This window comes from Thamnophis sirtalis, unplaced genomic scaffold (assembly GCF_051295495.1).
Source record: "Thamnophis sirtalis isolate CommonGarterSnake01/CBP01778 unplaced genomic scaffold, rThaSir2_p1.2 scaffold_12, whole genome shotgun sequence".
Taxonomy (NCBI): Eukaryota; Metazoa; Chordata; class Lepidosauria; order Squamata; family Natricidae; genus Thamnophis; species Thamnophis sirtalis.
In genome coordinates this window covers 24,218,765-24,246,444 of record NW_028261392.1, presented here as the reverse complement: position 1 = coordinate 24,246,444, position 27,680 = coordinate 24,218,765, and the positions used below count along the sequence as shown (strand labels likewise).

The following is a 27,680-nucleotide window of genomic DNA, read 5'->3' as shown; positions in this document are numbered from 1 at the left end:
AAAATGGGCTGCGGGGGGGGGGGCGTGCCTCACCCCCACGCTCCCCCTCACCTTCCATGCATTCCAGTGGTGGGTTTCAATTTTTTTAGAACCTCTTCTGTAGGTATGGCCTGCTTTGTGGGAGTGGCTTACCAGCCATGTGACTGGGTGCGAGTGGCTTGGCAGCCATGTGACTGGGTGGGCGTGGCCAACTTGTAAAATGTGGTGAAACCCACTTAACAACACTCTTGCTTAGCAACCAAAATGTTGGATCAGAAACTCTGGCATTTGAAGCACGCAAGTCTTAAAGCTGTCAAGTTACAAGACCCTTGCACTCCTAACCCTTTAGAAAAACCCAGGGGTGTTCCAACTTGACAGCTTTAGGACTTGTGGACTTCAACTCCCAGAATTCCTCCACTTGCTCTTCATCTTGATGATGGGTGGATGGGCGGGGGGAGGGCGCTGGAACCGGTTCTAAACGGCACTGTAGATTTGTGGAACCTCTTCTATACAAGAGATTAGAACTGGCAGGAACCAGGGGTGGGTTTCAACCGGTTCGCGGCGGTCCCCGCGATCCGGTTGGTCTCCGAACCCGGAAGTAAGTAACTTCCGGGAACGGCGAAGCCCCCCCCCCCCGCGCCCGCGCGTGCCCGCACCCGCTCCTTACCCGGTTTTGCTGAATTCTGCGCTTCCACGCATACAGCGCCTGCGCGATCCTCCAGGAGCAGCTGGAGCATCGCGCAGATGCTAGTACGCATGCGCGCAGCGCGCGTGTGCACGCGCGCGGTGCGCGCATGTGCGAGGACGCCGCCGGCCTCGTTCCAACCGAACTGGTTGGAACGGGGCGAGAAACCCACCCCTGGCAGGAACCCATCCCTGATGCATGCGTACATGACCCCCCACCCCCTGTGCATGTATGCCAGAGACTTGAAAATCAGCTGGCCTGCGGGAGGTACATTCATATCTTTCCTGCTCTTGACTTTTTAAAAAAGTGAGATGATGGTAAAATGTAAATATTTAAAATATTTTTCTCAAAGGAAACTATATCTTGGTTGTCTTGATAAACTGAGCTGTAGACTAGAGTGGCTAGCATAAAGAAAGAAACCGAGAAGAAGGCATTAATGATACAAAATACTATGATGTGAAATAAGAAAACTATTTATCTCAGTGATACCATCCATATCTCCATACCATATATTTTGGCTGGAAGGCTGAAACACAGTGTTTTAAGAAGAGAAAACAATCTGTTTCATCCCTTATTCTATTCTAATTTGAGTTCTTTGTGTTTCTCCACCATTAACACTAGAAAAATAAAAATAGACTTAATTTCATTTTGTAATAAAGTACAACCCCTGATCTTTCCGAAAACATGCAATCCATGTGCTGATTGCTCTTTGTTCCATCAGGCAACAATTTACACATTCTCCGTGTGTAAAACTTGCTCCCACCTGCTGGCTGTTTGCACCACTTCAATTTTGAGCTGTTTCCCTCTTTCCTTTCTTCTTCTCAACTGGCACTATTTATTTTCCACTGGGAAAATCAGCACCTGTTCTGTCTTAGCAACAAATTTCCCCTGCTCCCACCCTGCCCGTCTTCCTATATTGCAGGTTCTAAATTCATTTCTGTTTTCCAAATGGTTCGATTTTCAGACAAACACTTTGCACAGTTGGACAAAATGGAATGTAGGGTTGCCAGCACAAAGAGCATTATGTTTTTTGAACATATGTTTCTTCCCCTCTATCAAACACACAACTCCCCTTAGACTCCCTGTGCTCACTATGAAAATAGGCGAGAACACACTCACACAACCCAAGCCTTTTGCACATTTTCAGACTCAAACATCTGCACCATGGCACCAGCAGACCTAAAGGCAGTGATCAGATTACAGTGACTTGGCAAACTACTGTGGGAGAAGTACTGAATATGTATACCAGAAGTACAAAATCACAGTTTCCCCCTGGTAAAATAGGGAGGAATTATCACTGACAGATTCTCAAAAGGGAGTAAAACTCACTGGAGTTTGAAAGGCGTTTGAAAACCTGGTATTCTCTGCTCCTTCTTACTTTTTATTTCACAGAGAAAAAATTTAAAATCCTTGGTCATTGGATTAGGGTTGCCCCTGAAATCCAAGTGGCTCCCACCCTGGGAACATTCTGGAGCTCTTCAATACCTGGGTTTTTTCCCAAGCTTTAGGTTAGGGCAGTGATAGCTAACCTTTTTGTCATCATGTGCCGGAAATGTGCGCACGAGTGTGTCCGCACACATATACACCCAACCCATAATACATAATATGTGTGTGCGGCATCACCCTGCATCCTGCCCCCAGTGCATGCACGTGCAACCCCCTGCGCCCCGTTTTGGGCCTAATAGATCTCCCTGCAGCCTTCTGGGACAAACAATGGGCCTCAGGGGGGCACCGCTCTGCCCTGCCTCATGCATGCATGCACACCACCCCCACCCCACGCATGCACAAACATCTCCCGCATGCACCCTATCCCCCGCGCATGCACATCAAAGACCTAAAAATCAGCTGGCCAGCAGGAGGCGTACGTGCATGTGCAGTGGAGATGAGCTGGGGCAATGGCTCACATGCCTGCAGTGAAGGCTCTACGTGCCTCCTGTATGGCGCATGTGCCATACAGAGCTGGTATTCAGCAGGTTCTGACAAATTCTGCAGAACCGATAGCGGAAATTTTGATTAGCTCAGAGAACCGGTATATACACCTCTGGCTGGCCCCGCCCCCATCTATTCTCTGCCTCCCAAGTCCCAGCTGATCAGGAAGAAATGGGGATTTTGCAGTAACCTTCCCCTGGAGTGGGGTGGGACTGGAGATTTTACAGTATCCTTCCCCTGCCGTGTTCACCAAGCTATGCCCACAGAACTGGTAGCAAAACATTTTGAATCCCACCACTGGTGCCATAAGTTCACCATCATGGGGTTAGGGTGATTGCAGCCTCTTTTAGGGTGTTTGCATGTTGCTCTTGCCCATTTTCACTCGACTAAAGCTCTCCTGGCCCAAATTAATCATATCATGCAAACACAGCTAATGCTGCATGAACAGTGTTTCCTGCAGAAATTCTGTAGGGGCGCAGACAGCTGTCCACAGAATTCCACAAATAGCACTGTATCAAGTCAGTCTGAGATACACAAAGTTTGGGAGATCTTGCACGTCCTCCTCCTGCCTACTTCCACTCTTGAGAATGTGTAATTTGAGATTTGCTGCAAGCAAGCCAAAAATGGAAAGGCAAAAGAATTGTGCTTCCCCCCACATATGGGTGCTACACTCACATGGGGAGAAACAAAGCTCAATAAGGAAATTATGTCCATTATAATATTAATAATGTGCCAATGTATAACTCTAGGATTGTTGGCCTCTTTAAGGGCAGATTTACAACCTGGCGCCCTCCATTTGAGGCCGAATTTTAGTTATTACGTAAGAATAAATAAATAACTTCAGCTTGACCAGACCCGGTCAAACTATCTCTTTAAGGGATATGGATGCTTTAGAAATGTGAAAATGCACAAATTAACAAAAGAAATTCAGGGGAAAGAAGAGGCAGAATATTATCAGAAATGGGAAAAATGGTATAGGTCAGGGGTCAGCAAACCTAAACACTCAAAGAGCCATTTGGACCCATTTCCCACAGAAAAGAAAACATCGGGAGCCACAAAGGTCCTAATCGGAAGCCCCCTGTTCAATTCTAGAGCTGACCAGAAGTTCAGTTCCCCCACCATAGAGTCTCCTCCTAGCGCGGTGTACTTTTTCCTCTAACTGAAAGCCCTATCAATTGTGGAGACAACTGGAAAATCCTCCCCTTGTCATAGAGTCTTCTCCCGGTGCACTGTGATTCTCTCCCTCCCCCCAGAAGCTCCTCTCAAAATTGTGGTGCCGACCAGTGATGGAGCCGCAGCAGAGGGTGGAAAGAGCCACATGCGGCTCCAGAGCCCAGTTTGCTGAACCCTGGTATAGGTGATTGGAGGAAAGAAACAAGGATCAATGAAAGAAGCCAATAAACCCCAAAAGTAGAAGATAGTGAGGATTACCATGTATATATGCACTCAAGAGAGTTTAAACTTATTAGAGGTAATCACCCCAAATATCAGATAGATAAGTAAAATAAGAGGGTTAAAAATGGTGAAATTCAAACAAAATATATTAGAAGGGGAAATAACCTAAGGAGAATTGTACCAATTTGAAACTGCTATAAAAAGGAACACAAAGTTCCGATGTATTGTGTAAACGTAGTTTATGACTAAGTTTTGTTTTTGTGCATTTTGTATGTTTGAAAATAAAAAAAAGAAATGTGAAAAATCAATAAAATCTCAATGAAGCTGCAGCCCTAATTTGTCAATTTGGATGTTACTGGAGCAGATGCCCTTTTTGTCATTTCCTGCACAAAGCAAAGCACCAAGAGGCAGTGGGAAGAAAGGGAGCATATTGCATTAAAAACCGACATCATAGTTCCCCCATCAGAGTTGCCCTTATCAGAGCTTTCTGGATGGGTGGTGAGTTAATGCGGGAAAGATCTCTTGGGCACTGATTGGACAGATGGTGAAGCACGGTGATCAAGGCTCAGATTTCAGGAATTTATGAAGACAAACCTCTTTCTGCTTCTGCTAATTTTTTCCACGATTACAGTCTGATCTTCTTAGGCACTAGAAAAATGTAGATTGCATCCATGCTACCTTGTTATTTTTTTAGTTTTTGTCTGAAGTTGTTGCTTTTTGTTTTTTAGGGTATTTTTATAGTCTCCCTCTCCCTGTCTCTCTCCTTCCGCCTCTCCCTCTCTCCTCCCTCTCTCTGTCTTTCTCCTTCTGCCTCTCCCTCTCCTTCCCCCTCTCTATCTTTCTCTCTGTTTCTTTATTGTATTTCACTTAACCGGCATAAGGGATATGCAGCGCAAGCATATCCGTTATGGACTGGAAAAGCCATGTTGAAGTTTCCATGGCTACTGTAACTTTCATTAAAAGTTTTCTTCTTCTATCTTCTATTTCTAATTGCTTTCTGTTCGCATGGTAATGCTCTTTAATTGCCCCTTATTTGCTTGGTTTCTGTTTCTTGCATGAAATGGGCCTTTAATTAGATTTTCTTCTAATTCTCCCCCACTTTTTATTATAAAATGCTGCTATTTTTTTTTAAAAAAGGAGAGGGAAGTGCATACCAAAAATGGATCCAGTAAATAAAGCACACTCAAAAGAATCTGGAACTGACTAATAAAGAGGCTATTAGTATTGGCAGTATGAAAGGCAACACCACCCTGATGATCAAGACAAAATGAGAGGAAAATACACAAAGAGAAAGTTATGCATTAACATAACAAAGGGCCGTTGCTGAATGCTGGTGAAAAAGAATGACCATGTTTGCTTAAGAAAGGTAGGCGGAAATAAATTTAGCAGGCTGGTTCTTTCAGAAGATATGTCTAAAAATAGACATAAGAAATATTTGCAACTTTTATACCACTGAAAAAAGTAAGAGCAATAGAGGTTATCCTTGATGTGCAAAAGTTCATTTAGGGACCAAGGCTTCCCAAGAGCATGAAGCAGACTCCTCATCCTACTAAAACCTCTTTTGTTTAGGTTAAAGGGAATTCCTCTCCAGTAAAGTCCCGCAAACAGTCTTTCATGAGATTTCACAACTACAGACCTTTATCAGGCTTGGAGTGTTGACAGGCCAATATCTTCTAAACTCCATGCAGTAGCAGCAATTACTTGGCAAGACGTAAGGAACAAATCTTCAGTCTAATGCAGTGGTCCCCAACCCCCGGTCCGTGGAGTACCTGGCACCGGGCCGCGCAGCGGCCCGGGGCCATGATCGCTGCAGCGGCCGGGGGCCATGATCCCTGCAGCGGCCGGGGGCCATGATCGCTGCAGCGGCCGGGGGCCATGATCGCTGCAGCGGCCGGGGGCCATGATCGCTGCAGCGGCCGGGGGCCATGATCGCTGCAGCGGCCGGGGGCCATGATCGCTGCAGCGGCCGGGGGCCATGATCGCTGCAGCGGCCGGGGGCCATGATCGCTGCAGCGGCCGGGGGCCATGATCGCTGCAGCGGCCGGGGGCCATGATCGCTGCAGCGGCCGGGGGACATGATCGCTGCAGCGGCCGGGGGGCCATGATCGCTGCAGCGGCCGGGGGACATGATCGCTGCAGCGGCCGGGGGCCATGATCGCTGCAGCGGCCGGGGGCCATGATCGCTGCAGCGGCCGGGGGCCATGATCGCTGCAGCGGCCGGGGGCCATGATCGCTGCAGCGGCCGGGGGACATGATCGCTGCAGCGGCCGGGGGACATGATCGCTGCAGCGGCCGGGGGGACATGATCGCTGCAGCGGCCGGGGGACATGATCGCTGCAGCGGCCGGGGGACATGATCGCTGCAGCGCAAAGCCTCCTGGGCCGTGCGCAAAAGCTCCTGGGCCGTGCGCAAAAGCTCCTGGGCCGTGCGCAAAGGCTCCAGGGAAGAGAGCCCCGCGCAGGTACGCACGTGTGGCCCAAAGAACAACGCCCCCCCACCCCTGCGCGCACTCAGCGGGCCACGGTAAAATTATCAAAGGCTGACTGGTCCGCGGCGATAAAAAGGTTGGGGATCACTGCTCTAATGAACTGAATTATTTGTCTCCTGCAAACTCCCTTCCCCTTTCGCTTCTCTTTATTCTCTATGGGAGGGGGCATTCACCATCCACCTGTGGCTTTACTCCTGAGTCGGCCCATGTTCCTTAGCTGTTTCCTTCTCCAGGCAGCTCTGCACTTGTGCACATCGAGAAAATGCTCCAGCAGTTCTTCTGCCCCACTGATATCCGACTCCGAAGGCAGCTGATAACTGTCAGACAGTCCTGGCCCCATCTCTGCCTCCGACGCAGGGCACTCATCAGAGCCTTCCCCAGACTCCAGGACTGGCCCACGTTCCTCCCCAACCTTCTCATTTTCTGAGTCTTCCACCAGCTCTGCTGGCCGCTGACAGGCCACAACAGGAACCACTCAAAGTTACGATGGCACTGAAAAAAGTGACTTATGACCAGTTTTCATACAACTGTTGCAGCATCCCCATGGTTACATGAACAAAATTTGGACATTTGCAGGTTCATGTGCCCACCTTTTGCAACCTTCTTACAAGCAAAGTCAATGGGGAAGGCAGATTCACTTAACTGTGAATAACTGTGTTACTTAACAACTGCAGTGCTTCCCTTAACAACTATGGCAAGAAAGGTTGTAAAATGGGGCAAAACTCTCTTAACAACTGTCTCACTTACTGATGGAAATTTTGGGCTCAAATGTGATCATAAGTCCAAGACTACCTGTACCACTGATAGTCTGCAGTAGGATTAAATAAGAGAACAGGCAAGTATAGAATGTGGAAATAAGTATGCTTTTGCAAATTTTGTGCAAAATTTAAAAAATCCATCCATCCATCCTTCCTTCCTTCCTTCCTTCCTCCCTCCCTCCCTCCCTCCCTCCATCCATCCATCCATCATCCATCCATCCTATGGTAGCATATCAGGTTGGGTTATGAGCTGAATTGTGAATTGGATTGATGAGTTAAAAGATTGGCTCACCCAAACATACTCACTGAGATCCCAAAGGTATATTCGAATCAATACATATATGTGACACTGGCAATCCAACCATTTATCAGAAGAACATTTTAGATTGTAAAGTACTTTTCTCCTTCACAACATCTTGTTTGAGAAAATTGCCAGATTTGATAAAGTATGATTTTTACTATATTGTCTTGATTCATTAACTAGCTCTGGGATTTTTATCTGCTGGCTTCACTTACTATTTTCATTTGTTTTTATGCTTTAATAAATGTTGTACTGCATGCAATATATTTATCCGCTGGCTCTTGTTTATCACTGAATTCTCTTTAATCTTATAGATAGAGAGTGAAGTTACAGCAAGGAAAGTGCTTCTATGAAAACATAAGCTGGGAAACACAATTTCAAGGCTCTCCTTAGCTTCGAATGCTATGTAGACAGTACTACTCCAAAAGTAGAGGAGCTAGGAACCATTTGGGACCAGAGGTAGTATTCAGCTGGTTCTCTCTGGTTCAGCCGAACAGGTAGTGGTGGCTGTGGGAGGCTCTGCCCATCCGGCATGACATAATGCTCAAGCACTGCGCATGCACAGAAGGCGGTGGTGGGTTGCTCCCAGTTCATCCCAGATCAGGTGAACTGGTAGTGGCGGTGGAGGGACGCTCTGCCTGCCCACCTGGATGCTTCTGCACATGCACGTGGACAAGCAAACCCATAGTAAACAAAATTGAAACCCACCACTGGCAGAAGGCATTAGCACAGTCACATTTGTGAACCAGAAGGGAAGGTAAGTGAATCTCACAGCTGTTTGGGACCATTGAGATTAAGGAATGAATGGGTTCCTTAAGCATCAACGTGGCTTAAGACATCTATTACCATTGCCACCACCCTGCATCATCTATCAAAATGCTAAACATGTTTCCCAATTTTTTATATCAATATTCAGAGATGTTTTCTTTAAGATGCTGATGGGCCTCATTTATTGCATCCATGGTCTAAATATCAATGGAGACAAAATTCATATAATATTTAATTTTGTTTGAAGAAGATTAAGATACAAACCAAAATGTTTTAAAAAATAACAACAAACGGATATTAAAAAGAAAAAGTGTCTAGAAAAAAAAACCACTAACACATGCACACCTAGAATCCTCCCTAGTTGAATGCTAATTAATATAATACAACAATGTGAGTTTCCACCCTTTACAAAACAGGGCAATTTTTTTTTCAACTATTAATCAGTTTACAAATTGTTAACATGTTTTCTGTATACTATATTAATAACTAAATAGTTAACAGGAAAAACAAGAATAACAAAAATATAATATAAAAGTATAAAGATAATAAAAAGTTATTAGTAATAATAAAAGACAAAATTGAAATTCTAAAACCCTCTGTTAACAAACTGTTATTGTAATCAACTGGTACAAAAATTGATATAGCAGAAAAACCAGAAGCGTTGCATGGAGACGGCTGGAAAAAAGCAGGCTCTGCTGAGCCCCATGGAAATCCAGCCAGACAAACTGCTGTTGGGAGGTCTTCGGACCGAAACCTGTCCTGGAGGGATTCAGGAGAAGAAGGGATGTCTCTGATGACCAAGAGGAACTGGGAGTTCCTCGGTAGGTTGGAGAAAACCCCTTCAAACTGGCAACGGAGTGGCAGCCATAATTAAATGACCGCTACAAAGCTGGGGCATCCAGACTAAGCTATTTGTGCTGGAGCAGTATTGGAATGGAGTCTGTGATTTACCAACTCATATATATAGAGAGAAATGATTTTGAACTTTAAAAAGGGTCCCAGAGTGGAATCAGTGGCTAACTGACTTTCGGGGAATTTTATTGAAGAAAAAAGAAACAGCGGAGGTTAAAACACCATAGTCCCAGAAGATTTTGTCTTCTGCAGTTTGGAAGTGAAGAAATTAACTAACCACAGAAAGAGCCCAGGAAGAAATCAGTTTTCTCCTTGTTTTATTTTATTTTTTGTGGATTTAATGTATTTTTGACAGCTATTGACAGTCAGCTGCTGGATTGTATTTGCGGTTTAGAAAAAGCCATCTAGCAGCGAACAGAAAGTTCTACACCAGTGAATAAAAAGGGTGGGGAAGTACGATTGAAGCTGTGAAGTATGATCTTGACTACAAGAAAATATACTTTGAAACCATGATATTTCTTAAGGAGTATCTGTCTCTGCAACATTATTTTGACTGCAACTATCTATAGCTGTGGAAGAGAAAGAAAATTTCAATTGGACTGGATTGGACTAATTCTAAAAGTGAATAATAGAATTTTGAAGACCCTTAATTTGCAGTTAAATGTGGTATAACCCAAAAATTTAAAAATCTGTTGAAATAGTTAAATTTGTATAATGGAGATTTGGATGTATGATGAATTATTTGGGATACTGAAAAATGTGTGGGAAACGTTAATTGGTTAAAAAAAAGCAAGAAAATCAAAGGGAACATACAGAACAAGAAATAAAAGAAAAGGGAGTGAAAGAGGGCACAAATGAAGTACAGGAAGATAATGTGAAAGAAAGAAAATTGAAAATAAAATGCAGATAGAAGATTTCACTGGGATTTACAGTCACAAAGAAAAAGCAGACAAAGGGGAAGATCCCCCCAAAAAGAAACCACAAAACAGTAGGGAAGGGAGGAGAACAGGGAAAACCCTGGGGAAAGTTACTAGAATATTAAAGTAAATACTCTGAAGGAAAGATACAATAACCACAAAATAGGAAAAAGAAAAAAAAAGGAAGGTGAAGAAGAAAAAGAATTAAAAGTGGAATTTTTGAGAGCCCAAGAGAAAATGGTTAAAAGAGAAAGAAAGGGGAAAAGAGATATATTAGTAGACCAAAGAGAATAGTAGTAAGATTGTTATTGTTATGTAATTAATTGAGAAATAAGGAAATTATAGTATATTGTTCATTGTAGAAAAATTGAAACAAATGCTCTCTATGTTTAAATCAGTGGTAGGTTTCAATTTTTTTAGAACCTATTCTGTAGGTGTAGCCTGTTTTGTGGGAGTGGCTCGATGGTCATGTGACTGGGTGGGAGTGGCTTGGTGGTCGTGTGACCGGGTGGGCATGGCCAAGTTGGAAAATGTGGTGAAACTCACTTAACAACGCTCTTGCTTAGCAACCAAAATTTTGGGCTCAATTGTGATCATAAGCTCAGACAAATGGTTATCCAACATATCCTTAAAAACATCCAGTGTTGGAGCATTCACGACTTCTGGAGGCAAGCTGTTCCACTGATTAATTGTTCTAACTGTCAGGAACTTTCTACTTAGTTCTAAGTTGCTTCTCTCCTTGATTAGTTTCCACCCATTGCTTCTTATCCTATCCTCGGGTACTTTGGAGAATAGCTTGACTTCCTCTTCTTTTTGGCAACCCCTGAGATATTGGAACACTGCTATCATGTCTCCCCTAGTCCTTCTTTTCATTAAACTAGACATACCCAGTTCCTGCAACCGTTCTTCATATCTTTTAGTCTCCAGCCCCCTAATCCTCTTTGTGGCTTTTCTCTGAACTCTTTCTAGAATCTCCACATTTTTTCTACATCGTGGTGACCAAAACTGAATGCAGTATTCCAACTGTGGCCTTACCAAGGCATTATAAAGTGGTATTAATCATGTGATCTTGATTCTATCCCTCTGTTTATGCAGCCTAGAACTGTATTGGCTTTTTTGGCAGCTGCTGCACACTGCTGGCTCATATTTAAGTGGTTGTCCACTAGGACTCCACGATCCCTCTCACAATTACTACTATCGAGCAAGGTACACATATACTGTACCTGTTCTCTGTATTGTTTCTGAATCTTTACTTCTTGCCGACAAGTCTGCTGCTTTAAAAACAAATTCCTTTTGTGGATCTAAAATATTTAAGGTAGGTTTCTTCAAAATATTTTCCATAGTCTTTAGAAGTTCATCAAACCTTTTAGAAAAGAATTCTACTAGAGATTGCATATTGCTGAACTGTCTCTTTTTCCCCTCTCCTGAGTGTTAACCTTCTTCTCTCTGTAATCCAATATATTGTTGCTCAGTGAAGTAGATAAGCAGAACAGGAAACAAACAAAAGATACTATTTTAATCCAAAACCTTTTTTCCAAGTTGCTAAAGTACAGATTCAATATTCAAAAAGATGAAAGCTCAAATATAAAAAATTTCCATCCAAAGATGTGCTGTGTTTCCATATGACAGACCAGACACTGGTGTAAACAACCAAATAAATCAAAGAGGAAGCAGAAAAGGCCGATAACATTTAGCCAGGGGGATTGAAATAAATCAGCATTCAGCCAGTCAATTAACATTTAGAGATAAAGAACAAAAACAAAAGCAAAAGTTCAAAAAGTGAAGTTAAAAGTCCCAGACATGTTTACAAAAACTTTCTGCCAGTAAGAAGAGATGTAAAAAGACTATTAATTTTCCAGCGGCTCCCACAAGGAGCTGCAATCTTCAAGATTTCCGCTCCCAGGTAGGTCCACAGCTGTCAGAAAGTTGTCTTGGGTTGTTCCTAAGTGCCACTATTCACTAGGGTGCAGGGCCGCCAAAGAACCAGCTCTGGCAGCAAACACAGAAGATTGTGGATAAGAGAAGAAAAAAGCAATCGCTCAGCAGCCATCTTGAGGAGGAGACAACATTCTAAGTGGGATATTTTATTAAAAGGATTGTGATCTTGAATTCAGAATAGGGTTGTCTGCATATGTAGCGATTGTGCTATATAAAGTAGCATTTAATGACTGCAAAAAAGCAACACCTTAGTGTTGTGGCTGAGCAGGAGCTGTTGGAGCTGCCATCAGACTCTCACAGCGAGGGGCCCTATGAGTCAGTCCTGGAGGATCCTGAACAGGGTTCTGACTCTGAGCAGGATGCAGAAAGACTGGTTGGCCACCAAATGGCGCCTGAGCCTTGGACCAGTGGGGAGGAGACAAGGGAGAGTGATCCGGATGCCAGCAGTGAGTTGTTTCTGGATGCCCGCCATCGAAGAGCTACTCGGCGTCAAGAACAATTATGTAATTACAGGAGGTAATTGCGCTCAACTGGTGGTCATTAGGCTCCTCTCCAGACTATAAAAAAGATTGTTTGTGACACGCCCCTCTTGCAGAAGTCAATGCATTGACTAAAGAGAACGTAACTAACTTGGCAGGCTGGATTGTTGCCAAGGTTTGTCTGAATTGCTGCCAAAGTTTGTCGGCTTTGCTGCCAAGGTCCTTATCTGTTTGTTTGCTTGGCTTTCAGCCACCGAGATTCTGGTCTTGTTATTAAAGTACGTTCTAATTAAGCTTGTCTCGGCATTCGTTACTTGACAGAGGAGGGGGGTCAGAACACCTTAGTAGTTTTAAATAACGTCCTCACCCCTCAGGAGAAAAGAGGAGTAAAATGAAAGGCATAACTTTTATTACCCCAAAAAAGGATATCTAGAAACTCATCCTTTCTCAAGCCATTTTTTCAAGTTGAAAAGCTCTCTCTCAGAAAATCTTTTTCTAAACAATTAGTTAAGGTTTCTGATTAGCCACAAAGGAGCAAAATGAAGATCAAATGGAACTTGTTTTTCCTTCTTGGAACTTTTTTCTTCTTTAGTGAGGACCAACAAAATGGAGTAAATCTTTTTGAATCTCTTTTCAACATGGAAAGTAGTATTTCTGAAACTACAGAGGTCTTACAGGAGGACATTAAATTAGGAAAACTTCTCTATTGAATAGGGGAAACAAACAAATTTACTTCCCCCATTGCTCTTTCTATTCTTCTTTCTTTGCTTCTTATTAAAATAGTTTTCTTTTATAATTGTTTGTTGTGAGAAATGTTATGGATTATTTGAAAAACAGCAAAGTTTAGGGTCATTATTTCATACCCTGTCACAGAAGAATTCTACCTTTTTCAATATATTGCGAGTAATTTTCTTGTTTGTGCACTTATGAGTCTGACTTCTGGGGAGTGACTGACATTTCTACTTCCTGGAAAATCATTCCAGAAATGATTGGGAAAATAAAGTCAGTAAGAAATACAGAAGAGCTCCACAAAATATAAACTTCATAGATGAATTTCAGCCTTCTTACCTGTGACATTCATTATTAGTTCTGATCTACGGAATTCAAAGTCAAAATGAGGACTGAACCTCACATTTTCAGTTGTATTGTTAGTTTTATTTCAAACTAAATAAATTCATTTGACATATTTTGGATGTGAAAGAAAGCTTCCAGGCATGTCAAAGCTAGTTACTACATTTTGAAGAAAGTGTCCTAGCCCAAAATAATGGTAGTGGAGCAGGGGTGGATTTCAAAAAAATTTACTACCGGTTTGGTGGGCGTGGCTAGATGGGGGGAGCATGCAACTGAGTGGGCATGGCCAACTTGACATCACTAATGCACACTCAGTCACATGACCTCCCCCCCCACCAACCCATGCCTACCGAAGCAGTAGTGGTTTGGTTTGGTTTGGTTTATTAGATTTATATGCTGCCCTTCTCCCAAGGACTCATGGCAGCGTACAACATTAAAAGAAACACATAATACAAAAGTTTAAAAAAATTAAATAGAATATCCCAAACAAACCCAATTAGAATTAACAATAACATTTTTTTTTAAAAAAATCGAATTAAAATTAACAATGATCAATAATTTTTTTGTTTTGTTCAGGCCAGGCTGGCTTGCTGGAAAAGCCAACTTTTTAGAGTGCGTTGGAAGGACTGGAGGTCGGGGATTATACGAAGCTCCGGGGGCAGCTCATTCCAGAGGGAAGGCGCTCCCAGAGAAGGCTCTCCCCCTGGGGGTCATTAGCTGACACTGTCTGGGCAACGGCACCCTGAGGAGACCAACTCTGTGGGATCGCACTGGACGGTAGGAAGCTACCGGTGGCAATAGGTGGTCTCACAGGTATCCTGGGCCTAAGCCATAGAGTGCTTTAAAGGTCATAATTAGTACCTTGAATCGCACCCAGAAGACAACTGGCAACCAGTGCAGGCCGCCTAAAAGGGGTGTAACATAGGTGCTCCCATGATAACCCGCACAGCCGCATTCTGGACCAGCTGAAGCCTCTGGGTGCTCTTCAAGGGCAGCCCCATGTAGAGAGCATTACAGTAGTCCAGGCAGGAAAGGATGAGGGCATGAGTGACTGTGCACAGAGCATCCCGATCCAGGAAGGGGCACAACTGACGAACCAGGCGAACCTGGTAAAAGGCCAGGTCAGGTGTTCTTCTAAACTAAGCCACGTATCCAGGAGGACACCCAGATTGCGGGCCCTCTCTGAGGGGGTTAGAATTTCTCCCCCTATCATCAAAGATGGAACAAGATGCACAAATCGGGATGGCGGAAACCACAGCAACTCAGTCTTGGAGGGATTGAGCTTGAGCCTGTTCTTCCCCATCCAGATCCGCACAGCCTCCAGGCATCAGGACATGACATCGAGGGCCTCGTTAGTGAAAAGTTTTGAGGGGGGGGGCACGCCAGGCTGGGGCTCTTTGCTGCCTTTTTGGGGGGTGGGAATCCCCAGAGTGCCTTCATTTTGTTCCATGGGCTCTCTCACAGGCAACTTCTCTTTCTGGCTCACAAGCAGAGAACAAGGTTGCTACCTGGCCCCGCTTCCCTCAGTCTCCGCATTGCTGCCTGTCACCAACTCGACTCCGCACAGAGCCGGCTGTGGAGGGTTCCATATGCCAGATTGATCAGGGCAGCGTGCTGCTTCAAGGCACCACGCTTGGCTGGCTCCCACCTGCGGTGGGCAGCTGAAGCAGTCTGGGTGCAGTGAGTGCTGCAGGGCCAGGAAATGCTGCTGGAGCTGGGACCGGTTCAGGGAGAAGTCGCGCAGGCAGCCCAGCATCCCGAAGAGGTCCATGCGGGGCTCTGCTGGCTGCAAAGCATGGCACGAGGGGCAGAAGCCTCCAAATCTAGTGGGGTAGTGCAGCTCTAGCAATAACTTTTATGAAGGATTTGCTATTAGAATAGCAGTTATAAAGAAGAAAAGTGAAACATAAAAAATGAGATATACAAAAATTATCACAATAGAGAAAATGAGATATACAAAAATTATCACCATGTCAGTTAATACTTAGTTGGGTAACCTGATTGGCTCATTGCCAAGACAAGATGACATCTGATTGGGTCTCTAAACACTCATGCTCATTGGCTACAATCAGATGAAGAAAAGTCACCTGATATCAACCTAAGCAAGTTGTGCTCCTTTTTTCTGGTTATTTGGCTATAACTTTTCATAGAATACAGATAATTGAACAAACCCTGTTGCATTACATTCTTGATTAAATTATCTTTCCATTGATGTATAATTTTATGGTACTAGTAAAAAAAAAGTGTGTTATTAGCCATCAAATCTCAAAAATACACTTTCCCCCAAAGGGTTTCCACAATTTTGGCCACTACTGTACGTTCTACTTCTGGTTTTGCTGCTGATCAACCATTTATTAATCTTTGTTGAAAAATGAATGGAAAATCATTTCCCTCAGTTGCAAAAGAAATTCCTGGTTATTGAATAGAAAGTTGTTCATTTGTTCCCAAATTTGAATTGAATCTATGGTGCAGCTGAAGTAATAGGTTTATGTGGTGACTTTAATAAGACTGCATTTTAGGATAGTAAAAATGTGTTGGAATATTTGTATTCTAGATGAGTTATTACAACATTTTATTCAGTTATTTTTTGAGAATTTGTGTTCCTGACAGTACCAGTAACTGCTTATTTGTTGTACATTTATGATTGTGTCATCGGTGATAGTATCTAGCCAATTTGTCTTATGCTGTCAATCCCTTTTTCACTTCCTTTAGATTTTTTTTAATGTCTCGTGGCCTGTACCAGGAACTAATATCACAGTATTATCTGTCTGAAACATAAATCTTAAATATTAGTGCTTCTTACGAGCATAGGTTTACGCCATCTAATACTGAATTGGTTTTTTTCCCTTGCAGCATCCAGCAGCACAATTCAAATGCATTTGTTTTAATTCAACCTTTCTGTTGATCTAACTTTCAAGCTGTTTATTATAACTGTGAAAATTATGGTAATGAGAACATGTAACTTCCTTTGTTATCAGTGTGATGTCTCTGCATTTTAATATTGTGTCTGGGTGTATCAGAGTCTTTTTCCAAAAAGCAGACAGTTGTTTCTTTCATGACTCTATTTATTATTTCTGTAAATTTTTTATCCATGAAGGTAGACTCTATCCCTACGTCAAATTCTTAGTTTGCTTAATGTTGAGCAGCAAATCAATCTTAGTGCAGTCTTCTTTTACCTTCAACGTGAGTTTCCATAAGTCTTCCTTGTAGCTAGCTGTCAAAGTAGCATCACTGTGTATTTGACTTGTTGTCTCTTACAGCAGATTTAATTATAGTTTCTTTTTCTTCCCAATCAATGTTTCTCATGAATACATGATGATAGAATACAAACTGGTCATGCTTCAACTGTTTAGTTCTTCCATATTCTATTCTAAGTATTGTTTTCCATTTTAACTATTGGGTTTTTTTATAATTTTTTATTTTTATTTTTGTTACATAGAAAAAAGAAAAGAAAAGAAAAAAAAACACACACACACAAAAGGAAAAGAAAAAAGAAAAAAAACCCAAAGCCCATAATCACATACAGTATGTCGTTTGGTTACAGGTGTTTTAACATTTATCATTCTTATACATTCATTGTTTCATTTAATAGATTATAATTTAGTATCGTTTCTTATTCCCCTACCTGTGGCAGTCCATCCCAACTACATTTCCCCCCACGCACACACCCCGTATCTCTCTGTTATATATTTAATAGACACAACAATAAAATAAAATTAAAAAAAAAAGAAAGAAAAAACCATCATCACATGCAGCATGTCGTTTGGTTACAAGTGTTTTAACATCCACATCCTCGAATAATATTTACCATCTCAAACTTTTCATCTAGTATAACTAAAAACCTCATTTTCATTCTACAATATATATTCAGTTAACATTAGTATTATTTTTTTCCAGAAAATATACTTATGTTCATTATTGTCCTTGTATTTCATACCTTCAAACAGAGATCTTATTCCTTCATTTTTCAACAAAACGTCACTGCATATATATACCAGTTTTCAATTATTCCCTTATTAAAATTGTTTATCAGCAGTGAAATATCATTATAATATGTTCTTAACATTATACATTATATCACCAGACCTTATATTAATTTTTCATTGTATCATTGTTAGATTATTTCACAGCATGGTTATATCATCATTCAACTTTTTCAATTAAAACATAAGTATATCATTTTTCATTTCCAAGGGTTTTTTTTCCCCCTAGCCACCGATAAAACAAATCCCATATCTTATAAAATTGCTCATCCTCTTGTTCTCTAATTTCAAGTGTCAATTTACTCATTTCAGCACAGTCCATTATTTTTTGGATAACTTCTTCCTGTTTTGGTGTTGTTTCGTTTTTCCAGTTTTTTTGCAAATACAATTCTGGCTGCTGTTAACACATTTACAATCAAATATTTTAAGTCTTTGTTGTCGGTTTCTGGTATGATCCCCAATAAAAAGACCTCTGATTTAAAGTCTATTTGTTTGTATGTCATTTTCTCCAACCACATGTGGATTTTAGTCCAGTATCTTTTAGCTTCAATGCAAGTCCACCACATGTGGTAGTATGAACCAGGTATCTGGTGACATTTCCAACACTTTTCTGATTTATTCTTGAACATTCTTGCAATTCTGGTTATTTTTAAAACTCTTCAATAGGCAAATGAGGTGGTGAGATAGCCCGATCTTTTCAATAGCAATAGCACTTAGGCTTATACAGGTAGACCTCAACGTACGACCCCAGTTGAGCCCAGAATTTATGAGTGAGACATTTGTTAAGTGAATTTTGCCTCATTTTACAACCTTTCTTGCCATAGTTGTTAAGTGAATCATTGCAGATGCTAAATCAGTAACATGGTTATTAAATAAATGTTGTGGCCCAGCAGGAGCTGTTGAAGCTGCCGATGGACTCCAATGGCAAGGAATCCTATGAGTCTGCTATGGAAGATGTGGAGGACCCTGGGCAGGGTTCAGACTCAGAGCAGGGACCAGAGAAGCTGGTTGGCCACCAGGAGGTGTCTGAGGCATGGAGCAGTGGGGAAGATCAAAAGGAGTTTGTCCCTGATGCCAGGCAACATCAGGTGGAGAAACGGAGCCAGCAGTTATGGAGACAGACTCATAAGAGATAATCAAGCCCAGGTGGTTGTGGCTTGACCCCTCCCAAGAGAGTATATAAGAAGAGACTTTGGGAGGAGTCCTTTTGCAGGACACAACCGTTTGTAACAATCTGGAGAAGCTCTTATCTGCATTGTCTGTTGGAGTCTGGGTTGTTGCCAACTTCTTGCCTGTGAGTTGTGTTTGGGCTTTCAGCCAACAGGATTGTAATTGCTGTAAACAAAGAGTGGCAAACTACTAAGCCTGTGTCGACGTTAATCACTGGACAGAGAGGGGTCAGAACAAATAAATATGGTTTATCTGTTGACTTTGTTGTCAGAAGGTCACGAAAGGTGATCATATGATCTGGGTCATTACAACAATCAAAAAAGTGAGACAGTTGCCAACAGTCTGAATTTTGATCCCATGACATGGGAATGCTGCAACGGTTGTAAATGTAAGAAAATGGCCATGTCACTTTTTTAAAATGAATGGTCACTAAATTAATTATTGTAACTTGAAGACTACCTGTCTACTGATTCACAGTGCTTCATAGCCTCTCTAAGCAAATTACAGTCAGCATATTGACCCCAACAATCTGGGTCCTCATTTTACTGATCTTGGAAGGATGGAAGGCTGCGTTAACCTTGAGCCAATGAGATTTGAACTGCTGGCAGTCATCAGAATTAGCCTGCAATACTGCATTCTAACCACCACTGTCAAGGACTATCTACAATTTGTGTGGTCTATGCAGTAATAAAAAAACCTTTATATAAACAATAAGGGAAACATAAATGACTTTCAGTAGCTCTTTTTTAACATTAGAAATTAGCAGTTTTGGTGCTCCTACGGCTTTTAAATTCATTTTGTGTATCGGGTATTTTTAATTCCATGTTTTGTTGAAATTAAGATTGCAAAATCTGGAGAATTATCTTACTAGCATGCGAGGTAAATGCAAGTAATGACATTTTTTAGCATCACCTACAGCTCAGAGCTAAATTGTTATCAAGAGATGGTATTATGGGAAATTAAATGGTAGCACCAGCCTCCAAAAGTGAGTCTGTCTCCTTAGCTCTGGATTGTTTCTCTCCTTGGTTAACATCCAGCTATTGCTTCTTGTCTCACCTTCAGGAATTTTGGAAAATAGGTTTTCTACCATCCTCTTTGTGGTAGCCCCTCAAATATTGGAACACTGCTATCATGTCACCCCTATTCCTTCTTTTCACTAGATTAGACATACCCAATTCCTACAACTGTTCTTCACTTGTTTTAGCCTCCAGCCCTCTAATCATCTTTGTTGCTCTTCTCTGCACTCTTTCTAGAGTCTCAACATCTTTTTAAAATCATGGTGACCATGATGGATGCAGTATTCCAAGTATGGTCTTACCAAGGCCTTATAAGGTGGTATTAACACTTCACGTGATCTTGATTCTATTCCTCTGTTAATGCAGCCTAGGGTTGCATTGGCCCTTTTGGCTGCTGCTGCACACTGCTGGCTCATATTTAAGTGATTGTCCACTAGGACTCCAAGATCCCTCTTGCAGTTACTGCTATTGAGCCAAGTCTCGACTAATCTGTACCTGTACATTTGGTTTTCTTGCCTAAGTGTAAAACCTTATTGTTCTCACCACTGAGTTTCATTTTTTTAAGATGCGGCCCAGTGTTTGTCTGTTGAGAACTTCTGGATCTTGAGTCTATCTTCTCGAGTGCTGGCTGCAGGTTTCTCCTTTAAATTTGCATAACTGCTATGTGTTAACCTGTGCCATAATGATAGCACAGTTCATTTGACCTCTTATGCTCTGCTTGTATGTTCTGCCAAGATTATTAATACTTGCTTGACTAGACCTCTATAATATCTCTAGCAGCAGTTTCCATGGTGATAGCACTTTCAAATAATTTATTAAACGTTCAGTCTGGCTCTGTTAAGTATTTTTTTCCTTTCAGAATTCCACATTATCTGACCTCTTATTAGCCCTTCACCAAATTTGCAGTGTTTAGAACTCTTCCAAGTTCCTCTGCATATGATGCAATGGATTCACACTCCTTTGGCTTGAACTCAGAAATGCCCTGCAATTAATAAAGGCTTTTGGCCCCAGTTGTACTTACACTATTTTTGCTAGTCTTGCAAACTCAAATGGGAGTGCCCGTGGGGATACTTTAAGATTCAACTTTGTGTCCTGTAACACCTGGTAACAGGAGCATTTTTTTCCATCAATGTTCTCACTTGCTTCATAGCATTGTTCAAGTCTCTCTCTTTTTATAATATCCAGTCATTTGTGGCATTGCTTGGAGGGTTGGGCACTGCATATAAACGAGTCGAAGAGAGCAACTAGACATTTCTATCACTGGCATAAACTATGGAATGGTTATGAGTATGCATACAAGCCAGTAATGGTATCCTCTTTTCTTCACTACCGCGGGAGCATGCACGTCTGGGCATACGCAGAACCTTCTGCACATGTGCAGAATGTTCGTGATGACATCTGGGTGGGTGGGTGGAGCCTCGCGCCGTTGCCACTACCAGTTGGCCCGAACTGGTGCGAACCGGCAGAATACCACCTCTGATGCAAGCGCCATTCATAATCTTCCTGTAAGCATTTGTGTCACCGCAAAAAAACAATAGGGAAAGCTTCATAACGCCTTTAGCTAAATGCAAAACTGGTTCATAATTAAAAAATTGGATGGTTCTGTGTTGTGGCCCAGCAGGAGCCGTTGGAGCTGCAAACAGACTCCGACAGCGAGGGGCCCTATGAGTCGGCTCTGGAAAATGTGGAGGACCCTGGACAGGGTTCCGACTCTGAGCAGGGTGCAGAGAGGCTGGTTGGCCACCAGGAGGTGCCTGAGGCATGGAGCAGTGGTGAAAGCCAAAGGGAGTGTGTGCTCCTGACGTCAGGCCTTGGAGCAGTGGTGAGGAGACAAGGGAGTTGGTTCTGGATGCCCGGCAACGATGGGCAGATCGACGTAGAGAACAGCTATGCAGATACAAAAGATAATTGGATCCAGGTGGTTGTAATTAGGCTCCTCTCAAGATAGTATTTAAGGAGAGACTCTGGGAGGAGTCTGGTTCCAGGATTCAACTTAATTATCAACGCTGGAGAAGCTGTTATCTGTATCTGTCGAAGTCTGGGTTGCTGCCAAGGTTCTTTATCTGTTCATTGTGTTTGGGCTTTCAGCCACCAAGATTTATGTTTCCTGCTAATAAAGAGTTGTGACATTCCAGCTAAGCTTGTCTTGGCATTCGTTATTGGATGGAGGAGAGGCTCAGAACAGTTCTGTATACTCCAAAATAAATAGAATTGTTATAATTATATCTGAAAAGAATTGGGATAGTCCTCCACCCTATTTATACGCCATGAATCTAAAACATTTGATATGTCATATATCATAGAGTCTCTGGCAGGGGAAACTAAAAGACAAGCTTTTTCTGCAGTGGCTCCTGCTCTACGAAACATCTTCCATTTGGAGATTAGAGTGGCCCCAACTATGTTAGCCTCCCATAGCTGAGGTACTAAATGTGTTCAGGGCCCTATTCCCTGGCTGAATTGCTAGCTGGCCAAATATCTTGCTCCTACGAATATTTAATTTGGGTGTTTTTAGTGTTTTTACCTATCAAATATTTTTTGAATTTTAAGCCACCCAGAATCATTGACAGATCAGAGTCTATAAAAGGGCTGTCAAATTCCCGGCTCGTGGGCTGGATGCATCATGCTCTAGCCACGCCCACCCCAATTTAGCAAAGGGGAGAAAGTCCCAATACGTCACGTGCCGATCAGGGGTGGGTTCCTGTCAGTATTACTACGGGTTTGGTACGCAAAAAATGCATGTGCATGCGAATTTACACCTAAAAAAGTCTGTGCATGCGCACAATGTTAGAAAAGGGGGAAAATTACATTTTTCGATGAAGATTGTTCTGCACATGTGCAGAACAGAAAATCAAGATGGTGCTGCCAAGTATAGAATCGATTTGGGCACGTGTCCGGCCAAGTTCCTACAGAATTGATAGGAAGCCATCTCTGGTGCCATGACGTTGTGAGTTTGACATCCCTACAGAAATTGAATAAATACAATTTTTAAAAAAATGTCAATATGGTGTGAAGGTGGGGTGATGGTGGTGGAAGAATGTGATTTTTCCTACACTAAATTAAAAAAAAATACATTCTCTGTCACAAGATATAGTGAAATCTTTCTTACTTTTAATTTTTAATCTTAATTTGTTTCTGTTTTTTGTAAAATATGTTTACCAAGAAAACGACATGGATAAAAAATATAAAATGATTGACAAAATCTATCTTGAGGATCGCTAGCAGTCAAAAATGATTTGGTGGTGCATAATCAATCTTGTACAAGTTCAATTTAAAAGAAACATCAGATGGGAGAATCTATTTTTGCCCATTAACAGTTGGTTTCTTGATAGCAGATTAAAGGGGCATTCAGATCTTGTGGTCGCAGCCTTCCCCCTATGAGGGGTTGCATTGTATTTCTATTAATGTTAATTACTTTGATTGATTAATCCATTTATATGCAGATGTGACTCTGAGAAGCTAACATGTTAAAAGTAGTAATAATAAAGGAAAGCGATATCAACAAAAGCTTTGATAAACTAATAAACTGAGGCTTTGCTAAAATGGCCACTGATGATTTAGCTAAACAAAACAATCAACAAAAGCCTCTCAATGGGCCATTTAGGCTCTTCTAATTCCTTCATGTGCCTCGATATGTCTATAAATTCTTATATGCAATTAGAGCAGAGGTGGGTTCCTACCAGTTCGCACCTATTCGGTAGAACCGGTTTGTCAAATCTACCGAACCGGTTAGAAGAGGTTCCACCAGTGGACCCGGAAAGCAGGACACACCTACAGAAGAGGTTCCAAAAATTTTTGAAACCCACCACTGGTCCTTGGATATGATTATTCTACAGATAATTTAAGGTAATTTAAGGTGGTTCTGACAAGTGTCATCAGCATCTTCATATCCAGTCACATGGGCAGCAAGCCACCCATCCGGTCACATGGGCGGCAAGCCACTCCCACAAAGAAGGCCACAACCACAGAGTAGGTTCGAACAATTTTTGAAACCCACCACTGAATTAGAGAGAAAGCTGTGATCTTTAACTTTTGGGAGGAAATGCATATCCATCTTTGGGGTGAGCAAAGTAGCCACCTAGTGGTATAGAAAAATGAGAATATGTTAATTCTGAAGGAGTTACTTCTGCAGTACATCTCCAATTAGAACATGTGTTTGTATGTTGTATGGACATGTATGTATATGCAAATTTAATAAATCTTTTTGGGGAGTCAGGATGTAAAATGTGATTATTTTGAAATTCTGTAGAGAATTCCGTGCGCGTGCACGGAAGCGCAGAAGCCTTAAAAGACAGGTAAGGAGCTCAGGTGAGCGGGTGGGCTCTCCGGAGCACTGTACCAGAACGGTATCCGGTGCTTCAGGCAGGCTCCGCTACACCCGTGCCGGGACGTGCCACCTGCAACCTACCATTGCTTTATTGGCACCAACTCTGCTCCCAATGTCCCTTTCACTCTCCAGCCTGCATAAAAGCTCTTCCACAAACCTGAAGCCAAAATGCTGTAAGCAGAATAACTGCAATCAATCACTCCAGAAGGGCAACATAGGGAGTTCCAGGAGTGAAGGATAATTCCAGCAAGACAAGATAAACACACAGAAGGTTATAAATACTTCGAACAGTCAGGAGGAATGCCAGGAATGCAGACCACAACTCTACACTAGGTGAACTCAGCTCCTCCATACTGTCTCTCCCTTAAACTCCATCCCCAGTTGTGCCTTGTGAAGGGAATCAGGGCCCTTTCCTTCCTTGTAAGCCATGAAATCCTGTTGCTCTCTTCTGTATTCTTCCCTGAGTTCCCTAGGATGAGGACAGGGTGGGCTTTGGTCTTCATCTGAAACCCACTCCCTTGTTCTACCTCTCTACTGCTTTGCCCAGCCTGACTTTGCCCTTCCCCAGTTTCCTCCACAGCCAACGGAGCCACTCTCCTGCTGTATGTTAGCTGTTTGGCTTCCATCTCAGAGTCAGACTCCGACAGGATCATGATAGTGTTAATATGTCACTAAGAGCAACATCAATGTATAGCAATAGCATTTAAACTTACATACCACTTCACAGTGCTTTACACTGCTCTCTAAGCAGTTTACAGAGTCATCATATTGCCCCCAACAACAATCTGGGTTCTCATTTTACAAACCTCAGAAGGATGGAAGGCTGAGCCAATGTTGAGCTGATGAGAATCGAACTGCCGAACTGCTGAACTGCCGAACTGCCGAACTGCCGGCAGCAGGCAGTCAGCAGAAATAGCCTGCAGTACTGCATTCTAACCATTGCACTACCACAGCTCATGTGTATAGTGTAAAAGACAGATATTTTTTTTCATAAGCAACTTTTATATAAACAATTTATTATTTTTAAAGCAGAAGACATTTGCAAAAGTAATTTTAAATGAAAATCAGGATTTGTATACATGATAGAAATGCTATCTATGCTGTCATAATGATTTTGTTATTTAATCCATTTTGAGCAATAAAATTGCATGATAAATTCAAAAGCCTCTTCCAAGTTTTATTTTAATAGATTATAGAATGAAAATCTATTACTTGGTGCAAAGAACTCTTAAAGTAAATATGAAAATATATGTAAGATCTATTTTTTAACTACTTATCTAGGCCATGGAAAGTGTGATTGTGGAAAGTGTAAATGTGAAGAAGGTTGGTATGGTGATGCTTGTCAATACCCAACTATCTGCAATTTTACACGGAGGAAGAGTAATGAGATGTGCAAGAATTCTCAAGACATCATTTGTTCAAATGCAGGTGAGATTTTTATTTTAATGGGTTGATAAATTACTTTGGTGAAGTAGTTGTTTCAAGCAAAACCAAGCATTTAATAGTGAGTGCCATACCATGTGCATGAATCATACAAGTGGCAAGAAAATAGGGGCAGTCAGGCATAACAAAGGTTATGTAGACAGTAAACACAGGGTCAATCAAAATGGACTCAAATGTCTATACACCAATGCACAGAGTATGAGGAATAAACAGGGTGAATTAGAAATTCAAGTAAATGAGGGCAGATACAATATTGTTGCCATTACAGAAACTTGGTGGGATGAAACCCACAAATGGAATATACAGCTAGAAGGATTTAAATTATTTAAAAGAAATAGACCAAATAAAAGAGGAGGTGGAGTTGCACTATACATAAGAAATAACTACATCTCTACAGAAATAGAGCACAACAATGATGAGAACTATTTTGAATGCATTTGGTTCAATATTAAAGTTTGTGGGGGGGGAAATGACATTGCCATAGGTCTATACTACAGGCCATCCAACCAAGCAGAGGAAGTAAATGAACTTTTTGCTAGTCAGCTAACTAAGGTATGTAGGAAACACAACACAATAGTAATGGGGGATTTTAACTACCCTGACATCAACTGGGAAACAAACTCTGCACCAAGTGGAAGATCCAATAGGTTCCTAATGAACCTAGCAGACAACTTTGTTTCCCAAAAAGTAGAGAGGGGAACAAGGGGATTGACCATATTAGACTTAATTCTCACTAACAGAGAGGAAATGATAGAAGGTGTTGAAGCCATAGGAACCCTAGGAGCAAGTGACCATGCAATATTGGAATTCAACATTATGCAAACACAAGTAGTAGAACAAAGTCAAACTAGAGTCTTGGATTTTAAGAGAGCTAATTTCTATAAACTTAGAGAGACCTTGGGAAGAATTTCATGGCTGAGAATCCTCAAGGGGAAAACAACTCAAGAAGCTTGGGAAATTTTGAAAAATGAGATTACAAAAGCTCAGTCTAGCACAATGCCAATGAAGAAGAAAAATAACAGCTCCCAAAAGAAACCAGCATGGCTGCATAAAGAACTCTCTGACAAATTGAAAGACAAAAAAGTTAAGTATAAAAAATGGAAAGAGGGGGACATAACTAAAGCAGAATATCAGCAAATAACCTGAGCCTGTAAAGATGAAGTAAGGAAAGCTAAGGCTCACAATGAAGAAAGCCACAAAAGTAAAAAATAACAAAAAAGCTTCTTCCAATTTGTTAAAAACAAAAAAAAGGTTAAGGAAACAATTGATCCATTGCTGGGAGAAAGTGTCAAGAAGGTGACAAGCAACAGGGAGAAAGCAGAACAATTTAACTCATTTTTGGCATCTGGCTTTACACAAAGGGATAAAACAGTCCAACCTATCAAAAAACAGCACCACAAAAATCAGATTAGGAACACAAATTGAAATAGGGAAGAAAATGGTAAGTGAGCATCTGTCTACCCTAGACGAGTTCAAATCACCAGGACTGGACGGATTACACCCCAGGGTTCTGAAGGAATTGGCAGACGAGATCGCAGAACCACTGAACTATATCTTTCAGAGATCCTGGAGCACCGGAGAACTGCCAGAGGACTGGAAAAGAGCTGAGGTGGTTCCCATCTTCAAAAATGGAAAAAGAATAGATCCAGGAAACTATACACCTATCAGCCTTACCTCAATACCAGGAAATATTCTGGAAAAGATAATCAAGCAACGAATTAGTGAACACCTAGAAGTTAACAAAGTAATAGCCAAAAGCCAACATGGGTTTGTCAAAAACAGATCATGCCAGACTAATCTTATTGCATTCTTTGACAAAGTGACAAAATTAGTGGACCAGAAGAATTCCGTTGATATAGTTTACTTGGACTTCAGTAAGGCATTTGATAAGGTAGACCATAGCCTACTACTAGATAAAGTAAAAGAACATGGGTTGGACAACATCACCACCAGATGGATTCGTAACTGGCTGACCAACCGGAATCAACGTGTAGTCCTCAATGGAACTGCATCTACATAGAGGGAAGTATGGAGTGGAGTACGCCAAGGCTCTGTTTTAGGCCCAGTGCTCTTCAACATCTTCATCAATGATTTGGATGAGGGAATAAATGGGGAACGCATCAAATTTGCAGCTGACACCAAGCTGGCAGGAATAACCAACACTCCAGAAGACAGGCTTAAGAT

General features: G+C 41.8%; 1 protein-coding gene across 2 annotated transcripts in view; it reads left to right on the top strand.

Annotated features, from left to right (window-relative positions):
- ITGBL1 (integrin subunit beta like 1) overlaps positions 1-27,680 on the top strand; it is a 186,337-nt gene that overhangs the window by 40,701 nt on the left and 117,956 nt on the right. For both annotated transcript variants that reach the window (XR_015698170.1, XM_087726189.1), the window contains exon 3: positions 25,335-25,481. Coding sequence is in view for 1 of the 2 variants with exons in the window: in XM_087726189.1 (XP_087582315.1) it covers positions 25,335-25,481 (147 nt within the window). In the remaining variant the exon portion in view is untranslated. The remainder of the gene's footprint in view (positions 1-25,334; positions 25,482-27,680) is intronic.